The sequence below is a fragment of the Patagioenas fasciata genome, chromosome 17 (genome assembly GCF_037038585.1).
Source record: "Patagioenas fasciata isolate bPatFas1 chromosome 17, bPatFas1.hap1, whole genome shotgun sequence".
NCBI lineage: Eukaryota > Metazoa > Chordata > Aves > Columbiformes > Columbidae > Patagioenas > Patagioenas fasciata.
In genome coordinates this window covers 10,573,308-10,583,198 of record NC_092536.1, presented here as the reverse complement: position 1 = coordinate 10,583,198, position 9,891 = coordinate 10,573,308, and the positions used below count along the sequence as shown (strand labels likewise).

Sequence of the window (9,891 nt, the reverse complement as noted above, 5' to 3'; positions counted from 1 at the left end):
AGCAGGAGCCCCCGGCCAGGCAGGGGCAGCCGGGCAGGACAAGGGGATGGAGGGGGATGCTCTGCCCCTCCGCTGGCAGCTGCCTCCCTGCACCCAGGGCTGCTCAGCCAGGACCTTCCCAGGCATCTGAGGCATCCCCCTCATCCCCAGGGATCCTCTGTGGTGGCCAGCTGTGTCCCCAGCGCATGGGGGGTACAAAGAAGCTGAGCAGAGGGGAGCAGCCCTGCCCCACACTGTGGAGAGGCAGCGATGTCGCGTCGGCACAGCGTGATTAATGCCGCTGGAGTGACCAGCAGCTGAATGGCTGCGCGGCCTGCGCTGCATTAGTCTGCCTGCTGTAATTAGTTCCATCAAGTCCATTAGAAAAATTGCAGATGCTGGAGAGAAGGAGCATGAGGCAGAGCCAGGATGCAGCATGAGGAAGTGGTCCCGTACCCACCATGACCCTCGTTGGTGACACCCCATTCTCCAGCGCATCCCATCGCCCACCCAGCCGTGCCTGGACCACCTCCGCAGGGAGCCCCCCATTGCCACCAGGTACCCCTGGCTCGCGCGGTCAGGGCCGTGTCCCCAGGCGGATGCTCGCCGGGAGCTCTCCCGCCACCACTGCCGCGCCTCTTCCCACGGCGCGCTGCCCGCTGCCCTGTAATTAGCCCCAGCGCCGTGCGCGGCTGTGATTACCGCCTCGCCCTGCCCGCGCACGGCGATTGCAGCAGGGCTGGGGCATGCAGCGGGGTGAGGAGGAGGAGGAGGAGGGTGAGGAGGATGAAGGAGCACCACGGGGAGCACCTGCTGCCCAGGGTCCTTCACCTTCCCGTGGGTTGGGGAGATTTCTCAGGGCTGAACAGTAAAGGTGGACAAGGAAGCGGGGCTGGAAAGGGACATCCCGTGGAGCACGGCTTTGCTCCCACATCCCCCAGTCCTGCTCACATCAGGCTCTGAGGGCAGCTCCTGGCCACAAAAGGGGTCTGTCTGCCCCAGCATTCCCCAAATGCCCACCCATGGGGTCCCACAGCACTACACCAGACGTGCCACCAGTGACCCATTTCCTGGTACAGTGGGCTGCTCAGTGGCGTGGGGACACGTGGCTTTACAGTGAGGGGAGCAGCTTGGCCCAGCCCCACCGGGGGGGTATTTTTAACGGGTGACACTGGGGTGAAAGCAGCCAGCCCTGAGCTCGGGGGCTATTTTGGGTGGGCGGGCTGGGCACAGGGCGGTGGGAGGGGGCAGCAGGGGCCGGGGCAGCTGCCGAAGTGCCACAGCCCCGCGGCTGCCGGGATCCTCGGGCCGGTTGAGAGGTCAGCTGCCGCAGCCCAGATTCTCCACGGCTGTTTCATCCTCTCCAAAATACTCGGCTGACAGGGCAGGAATTGCAAAACACACCCCCCCCTCCTCCCAAATCCATATAAATAGCACTCGCCCAGCGGCTGGAAGGTTAGAGAAGTTTCTCGGCTCCACGCTCAGGCATTTATTGCAGGTCTCCCCTGGGAAGAACTGGGAAAGTCGCACATAAAGTGCTGTGGAGCAAGAGGGGTGAGATAAGCTTTTTAATCTTGGGATATTCGGTTTTGGATTTTTTTTTCCCCCTCTCACCAAGTTTTATTTTCCTCTCCCTGGTCCCTGGGATCACAGCCAGACAGGAAGCATTTTCTCGCGGCCAGAGAGCTCCCTCCGTCCTTCCTGCGCTCCTCCGGCTCCCAGTGATTCAGCCTTGAATTGATTTTCTCCGTCATCCTTCACCTGGTGCCGGGGAAGGAGGGGACCGACCCCGCAGCACCCGCCGCATCCCGCCCGGGGTGGATGCGTCTCCTCCGGGTTGGGCTCCCTGGGGAAGTTCACAGCCAGGAGCGGCCACACAGAGGCTGAGGCTCCACAGGAGAGCCCTGGGGACGCGCTTGGACCCCTCCGAAGAAAGCCATGGCTGACAGCCAGATGCCCTTCTCCTGCCACTACCCCGGCCGCCGCAGCATCCGCGACCCTTTCCGGGAGCCCGGCTTGACCTCGCGCCTGCTGGACGATGATTTCGGCATGTCACCCTTCCCGGGGGACCTGACGGCGGACTGGCCCGACTGGGCTCGCCCCCGGCTCACCACCACCTGGCCGGGTCCCCTGCGCGCCGGCATGGCCCGCGCCTCTGCCATGGCCCCCGGCTACAGCGCCCGCTTTGGGGGGTACCCCGAGAGCCGCAGCCCCGTGCCCTTTCCCCGCGAGCCCTGGAAGGTGTGCGTCAACGTGCACAGCTTCAAACCCGAGGAGCTGACGGTCAAAACCAAGGATGGCTACGTCGAGGTGTCAGGTGAGAGCGAAGGCGCTGGGGGAGGAGGATGGGGTAGGAAAAGCAGCTGGTCCTGCCCTACCCATGCTGGCTCAAGAAATTGCTGGAAAATGCAAAAATCACCTTTATTTTGAGCCAGCAGCGGGGAGCGGGGCCAGGGCTGTGGCGGGGCAGTCCAGGGGTGCCACAGGGGAAACCGGCACACAAGCTGCACTGGTTTGCTGCCAAAATGAAAAGGAAAAGCCTCTTTTGGGGTAAATCTCCCCACTTTCCACCCCGGCCGGCCAGGGAGGCCCTGCTGCGGGCGGCAGCACCCTGCAACCAGCTGCCAGAGGGGCCCCAGCTTGGCTGGGTTAATTATAGCCAGGGTGAGGCCGGCACGGAGGGAGATTCCCTTTAAAGGGGCCGAGAGAGGCAGCTCTGGCACCGGGAACCAGGGGGCAGCCGCCCCGCAGCCCCCACCCCAACAGGCCCCAGCCTGGGGATGAGCCGGCTAGAAGCACATCCCTAAAAATTCAATTAATGGTGGGGACAGTGGGTGTGGGGTGTGGAACATCTGGGGTGCCCACGGACACACACCCTTGAGCATCCATTGTGTCCAACACCCAAATTCTGCATTGTCCCCAGTGCCCTGGGCCAGGGTCTCCAGTGAGGGGCTGGAGGCTGCCACGCAGCATGGCCCTGGATGTTTATTTGGGGTTCAAGGCATTGCAGGGGGAAAAACACAGGTCAAGGGGGTCTGGCGTGGTTTTATCTTCAGAGATGCTCCAGGCACAGGGACCCCAGCCTGGCAGTGCAGTGGCAGGGAACACAGGCTGGGGAGGGGAACAAGAGTGGGCGCTGCCAACTCCAAAAGTTTTGTCGCATCTGGAGGCTTCTTCTTAAGGCCCAGCTCTTGGCAGCTTGCGAGACCCCAGGCTCTCACTGGAAATACGGGTGTGCTGTGTCCCCACATAGGAGAGGGTCTCTGAGCCCTCCCTGCAGGGAAGGGTTTGCACTGGGGAAGGGGAACAACAACTCTGAAAATTTCCTGTTGGGTTTTGTTGTTGCTTGTTGGGGAAGACAAACAATCTCCTGGTGAGGTGGTGACGTGGGGTGTTCTCTTCCCTCCAGGCAAACACGAGGAGCAGCAGGTGGAAGGAGGGATCGTCTCCAAGAACTTCACCAAGAAAATCCAGTAGGTACCAGCTGGCCCTGGAGTGTCACCCCGCAGAAGGAGCTGGGGTGCATGGGGGCTGCCACGTCCCCTTGAGCAGCACTCAAATGTCACCAGGCTGTTGTGGGACCCCATCCCTGTGGCACTGGCAGCAAATTGCTGAGCTTTGCCAGTCCCCATGCCCTGGCTCACGCATGCAGGGACACCTGCGCCTGTTTTCACCCCCAAATCTGCCCTTTTTGCAGCACATACCTGGCTGGTTTGTGCCACACAGTGATTTCCCAAGGGAGGTAAAAGAGAAGGAGCTGTTTTTCCGGGCATTTTGTCAGTCTCCTCTAGGCCTGGGGCTGCATTTGGAGCCAGCCGGCGTGCAGGGAATAGGAGAGGTGCAAGGAGCAGTGCCAGCACACCCCCCCGGGGTTCAGCAGGGCACTATGGGCTGACACCATCATCAGCCTCAAAATACAAAACACATCCCTCTGCATGAACCTACCTATCACTTTATCTATCTGCATGATGTCAGTGTGATCGCTATCGCGGTGACTCACTCCACAGCTCACTTTGGCAACAACAACAGCGAAGGACAAGGAGGCAGGCGAGTCCCAACCACCGTGCTTTGCCCATGCGGGAGGCAGACCCCTGGCCGCAGGGCTTACGGGGTTAACAGCGAGAACCAGCAAAGCCCAGGGCATGGGAAGGGTTTCCTCAGCGGGCAGCAGCTCAGCGTTGCTTTTCCACCCCAAAGGAGCCTTGCGCATCCCAAACTCCCACGGGAAAGCTGGGGCCAGCACCGCGCTCCCTCCTGGTCGGCGCTTGGCCGCGGCGGCGGCTCCTTTTACGGGCAAGGCTTGCGGCTGACGTGGGCTGCGGCACGGCCGTGAGCCGCTCCTGCTCTGCAGAAGCCCGGGCGGCACAAGCGGCGGGTGACATCCTGTCAAACACATCTGCCGGGGAGATTAAACAGAGTGCCTGGAGGGGCCAGGCCAGCCAGGAGGCCGCTTTAAATATCCCCAGCGCATTCCCAGGCGCTACAATAATAATGCAGGCTTTGCCGAGCCCGGTGCCAGGGCTGCTGGCTCAGCATTGGTAGTTCCCCAGACGCTGGGGTCCTGCGTGGGCTTCGCAAGGAGTGAAGTCCAACAGCGATGTTGTGAGCCCACAGCCACCCCAGCCCCTAAATCATCTTTCCTTTCTCCCGCAGGCTGCCCTACGAGGTGGACCCCATCACGGTGTTCGCCTCCTTGTCGCCAGAGGGGCTGCTGATCATTGAGGCGCCCCAAATCCCCCCCTACCAGCAGTACGGTGAGGGCGGCTGCGGCAGCGACATCCCCGTCGAGAGCCAGGAGGCCACCTGCGCCTGACCGGCCACTGCATCCCTCCCGCACCCCGGCATCCCTCCTCCCCTCTCCCCTCTCCCCCTGGACCCCCCTGGTCCCCCGCAGCATCCGGACAGCCTCTGGCAAGGGTGATGGGTGCCACTTGCAGGGACGGCAGCACCCGCCACCCCTCGGGGGACCACCTGAGAGCCGGGGCACATGCCAGGGTGCCAGGCCACTGTCCCTGAGGGCTCGTAGCAGTCTGAGGTGCTGGTAGAGATTTTGTGCCCATGGGGCCGAGCAGAATGGATATCTTCACTGTGGTTATTTCTTGCTCTGAGTCGCTCGGATGGGATATTTATAACAATAGCAGAAAATGGCCCTTTTCTCTCTAAAATTGACATGGAATCCCATAGCCCTGTGTCTTTTCCTTCTCCGTGGGTTGTTTTTTTTCAAACTGCATCTCTGCAAAGGACGTGCATCCAGTGGAAGAGCCTGACGGCACAGCATCCGTCCTGAGAAATGCAAACTGTCCGTGTGTTTTGAACGTTGGTTTGGGGTTTTTTTGTTTTTCTTGTTTTTTTCCAAAGAGAATTGTGCTTTTACTGAGGAATAAAACCCAGTCGATGTTCTTAGACTCTGCTTGTCTCGGAGCGGGCGCAGGGCTGCGGGAGGAGGGCAAGGAGGAGGGGAGATGCTACCATGTGCCACCTCCTAGCCTGGCACAGGGTCCTCCCCATGGCGGGGAAGGAGAATAGAGGAGTGTGGGGATGTTTGCACTGATGGGTGGACAAAACATTTGCTCAAGCCCTTTCTGCAGCTTGTGAATGCCTAGTCCTGGCTAACACTGTACTGGGGAGGCACTGACCCCCATGAGGACCATGGGCTCATCCTTTCCTTACCTTCTTGAGGGGTTTGCAAATGTTTGTCCTGGTTGAGGATGATGCTACATCAGCCTCTGAGCTGGGAAGAATTGGGTTTGTACCATCCCCATTTCCAGCTCCCCACCAGCAGCTCTGCAGGGAAGCACTTCCCAGTTAATTCGCTGGTGGAGGTACCAGCAAATGGGTTCTGCTGGGCTCTGGACACGGCCTTAACACCATTCCTGGGATCAAAGCACCAGGTAAGATTTGTTGATGTGCTGCAAGGCCTGGGGTCAGCAAAGCAGAGGTGCCAACGAGCAGCAGGAGTTTTTCCATTGATCTGCGCAGCACCTGGACCGGGCACCCAATTTTCCATGTCACCAGGACCTGGGAGTTAAAAATACAACCTCACATGCTCCGCTCGGGCTCATTCGGGATGTGGTTACCAACAACAGCGCATCACGTGCTCTAAACCCTGGCTCAGGGGCACCATGGGACCTGCACTCCAGGTCACAGAGGGGAACCTTGGGGATCTCGCCTCCGTTTTATACAATTTTCAGCAGTGGTTAAGGAGTCTGGACCCCCAGGCAATGCACAACACCCCATGCCTGTCATCAGGAGCCAGCCCTGGGCTCAGCCTCAACAGCTCTGCCAAGCGCAGTGATTTTTATGAATAAAATCTAATCCTTGAAATGCAATACCAACACCAGCAGGGAAAGCAATAAAGTCATGAGTCACAGCTCCAGCCCTGTGTCCTTGTGCCACTTGGAGCCATCGTGCCTCACGAGTGACACCTCTCCAGCACAAACTGTCCCTCCTCTTTCTCACCGCAGCTGGGCCCCTCTCCCACCCCAGAGTATTTGGCAACGTCCCCAGGCTGCTGCTGCACCAGTGCTGGGGCAAAGGGAGCCCCAGGCTCAGCTTGGGGGCTGCAGCACCGGTAAGGTGGTGGCTCTCAGCTTTCTCTGCTGATCTGGCAGTTTGAAGGAAGCTTTTTTTTCTTTACTTAATCACTTTTTGTTTTATTTGGTTCTCCTTTCTGATGAATTCTTTAATAATGTCTCATAAAGGCTGTTGGAAGGTACATTAGCAATAATTTCTTAATGGCTGAGGCTGGCATTGGCAATTAGCACTGAGGACCTCTTACACAGGCAACGTGCTTGGACTTGCACAGTCAGTGGCTTCTCAAGCTCTGAGATTGTCTAGAATATCATGTATTAATGAAATCATTGTAAGCGGAACTCTGTTGTGCTATGGGTTATTTTGGGGTGTGTTTATTTGTTTTTGTTTGTTTTTAAAGTATGACTTGATTATTGAAGTGAAGGAAGCTTTAAAACAAAAGTAATCCCTCCTGTTGTTTCTGTCAATGGAAAAATAAGTTTGGAAACATTGGGACGTTTGTGCATCAGCATTTCCCGTGTCTGAGGAGGATGGGGTGGGAAAGGTGCGTTTCTGGGGTACCAGGGTGCTGCAGAGCTGGGGCCAGCGGGAGCTGTTTGCTCATCCTCAGCTTGCATGTGAGTTAACAGCTTGGAGCCATTAGAGCTGTAACACAACACTATAATGGCCGCTCCGCCAATTACATTACATTTCATGGGTTTATAGCAATTATACTGCATCGGCTGGTGTCATAACACATTATGGTTTATAGCTTAATATCGGCTCTAACAGGGAGATGCTGTGTGAGGGAGCATCCTCCGGGCAGGGAGGAATGGGCTTCCCATGGGTCCAACCCCAGAGCGGGCTGAGGGGGCTCAGGAGGGACAGAGACCTGGGGCTGTGCATTTTGGAAGCCCTCGCACCCTGGAGAAGGGGCAGAGCTGTGCTCATCACCAACTCCTCTTGCATGGGGCATCTTTCTGCTGGCCCTGTTTGAATCACCCTGGCAAGCCAGTACTCCCTAAATAAGGAGCAGCATTAGCTTTATCAACATCCACATCATTCAAAGCCAAATGATTTTTACTGGTGGAGGAGCCGTCCTAGCCAGGCCTTTCCAACTCTGCTCTTAGAGCAATGCTGTTGGTGCCAGCACGAGCCTGCACCCCTGGCCAAGGAGGGGAGAGGAATGGATATTAGAAAGATATATATATATATATATATATAAAATTATTATTATTCTTTTATTTTTTTTTTTTTTTACTAAGAACTCAGTTCTGATAAAATACCCAGTCACATCTGAAAGGGGCTGGTGTAATTAAGCAGTTGGATGCTGGGTAATTTGCATTCGGCTCTTTGTTGGCAGCACATGCCTTACTGCCCAGGCAGCAGCCAGAGCAAGGAGGATGAGGAGGGTGTCTGGTCCAGGAGAGGAGATGCTGGGAACAGGGCTGAGCTTGGAAATCCAGCAACTCTTGATGCATCTCAGAACCACAAGCTTGCAAGCTCAACTCTAAGCCCAGCAAAGCTCTCCTGATCTGCTGGAATGAAATGCAGGTGGTTCATGCAGCCTTTTTGTTTGGGGAAAGATTTTCCCGGCTTCTTTGCAGCAGGGATCCCTCCTGTAGCACAAGCTGGTGGTTCTTGGTGCTGGAGGCACAGAGCTGGGATGGGCTGATGGGGAGGGCTGGGAATGCAGTGCTGGGAGATAAGGGGGCTGCGTCATGGGAAACTGGCCTTGGGGGACCTGTCGCCCGAACCAGCTGCTGCAGAGGGGATGAAGGACATGAAGAGATAAGGATAAGGTCACCCCAGCCCTGGGAGAGCTCGGCAGCAGCAGGATGGGTTTGCAAGAGGCTGAATAAACTTCTCAGCCATGTCCTGCTGTCTGTCCTGAGCTGCTGATGGAGCTGCAGGGGCTTTGCTGGCACCACCAGCCCTTGGCAAGGCAGGGACAGGGACCAGCGGGGCTGAGCGGCTTCTGTGCACCAGTTTACACCCCACCAGCGCTGGGCTGGGTGAGCATGTGGCTCCTCTCAAGGCACCGGCTCCCAGCCTGTCCCAGAGGATTCATTTTCCTAAAATGGAAGCGAAAGCTGAATTGATTTATTTTGGTTGGCAGCATGCAGAGCAGGGTAAATAATCCCCAAGAAGCTCCAGAGCTCTCAAGATGCACCAGGCATCTCCAGAGGCCTGGTTTCTTCTCCTAGAAGACCTGGGTTGGTCTTATTTTGTGACTCCCCAGCCGGAGCCTGGGCAGAGCCGTGGCCAGCACAGCAGCTCCCAGCATCACATCCAGCTCTGCTCCGGGCAAGCATCACTCTTGCATCCACGCGTTCCTGTGGCTCAGGACCTTTCCAGCTGCTCTGGGAGCCTCACTGCAGAGCCCTGAGCCATCTATGTGCCATGGGCATGCAGGAGTTCAGCCTGTTTTCCTCCAGCATCCTCTTCCTTGGTCCCTTCAGGAACCTGCAGCTCTCCAGGCTCTCTCTCAGCAGCTGGTTTTTATTCTGCAGATTATCTGTCTTGGTTTGCGCAGGGGGGTTGATATAACACTTCTGCGTGTTTCTCATCCCCAGAGCCCTCTGGAGCATCCCGGGTTCCCTGAGGGTTTCTCACTATTTCTCATGTAAACCCAGGTCCCTTTGGCACAAGCCAGTCCCCAGATAATATTCTGTAACCACCCAGGTGTTTCTCTGCTAAAGTCGAGGTCATTTGGGGTTTTTCATGTTTCTCTTTGGGAGTTTCTTGTCTGTTGAAGATTTTGCTTTGTTGCAGTTTTGTTCTCTACTTGCAAAGCAAATCTCATCTGCTTTATCTCAGTTGTCTCCAAAGAGAAGACTTTGCCACACAATGGCTGTGGGGTCAGAGAAGCAAAAACTTTCTTTTCCTCTAATGAAATAACCCATTGTCACAGAAATAACCCACCCTGGCTGACCAGACGGCTTTTCTGTCTCTTTTAAACCAAAACTGGGAAGTTCAGCAGGAGCTCCTGGCCATGAACCAGCACAGCTGCCCCTCAGAGCAGAGCAAGAAGTTGCTGAAGTTTTGCTCATCCCAGCAGAGAGAAGGAGAGGAGAGACCTCCAGAGAGAAAGCGATGCCAGTGTGGTGTTGTGGTGTGTTTTGGATGCTTCTGCTTGTACCCATCTTGGGAGGGATCTGGGTGGCTTTGGGGCTCCAGCACAGACACTCCTGGGGGGACATTGTGTGACTGCGGTGTTGAGCATCACTAACCCCTTCATGGAGCCACAGTTGCATCGGGGCACTGGGGCATCTCACAGCCATTTCTCCCACAAATAATGAGCTGTAGACAGGGGGGAGGAGACTTTTCTTCTATTCGTTTTCTTTTCTCAGTATTTAAACCCAGCTGCAAATGTTGCTGGTGATTAAGGGTCATCTTGCC

At 56.6% G+C, this 9,891-nt stretch overlaps 1 protein-coding gene across 1 annotated transcript; it reads left to right on the top strand.

Moving 5' to 3' along the window:
* The first annotated feature begins 1,422 nt into the window (after positions 1-1,422).
* On the top strand, positions 1,423-5,384 carry HSPB8 (heat shock protein family B (small) member 8). The gene is made up of 4 exons (XM_065851833.2): positions 1,423-1,533; positions 1,633-2,296; positions 3,389-3,452; positions 4,633-5,384. The coding sequence occupies exons 2-4, from the start codon at positions 1,918-1,920 to the stop codon at positions 4,790-4,792; spliced, it is 603 nt and encodes a 200-aa protein (XP_065707905.1). The 5' UTR covers positions 1,423-1,533; positions 1,633-1,917; the 3' UTR covers positions 4,793-5,384.
* The last annotated feature ends 4,507 nt before the right edge of the window (positions 5,385-9,891 follow it).

Coding starts and splice junctions, on each gene's coding strand:
- HSPB8 (XM_065851833.2), top strand. CDS start 1,918: ATGGCTGACAGCCAGATGCCCTTCTCCTGCCACTACCCCGGCCGCCGC. Junction 2,297..3,388: donor TGGCTACGTCGAGGTGTCAG/GTGAGAGCGAAG, acceptor TCTTCCCTCCAG/GCAAACACGAGGAGCAGCAG. Junction 3,453..4,632: donor AACTTCACCAAGAAAATCCA/GTAGGTACCAGC, acceptor TTTCTCCCGCAG/GCTGCCCTACGAGGTGGACC.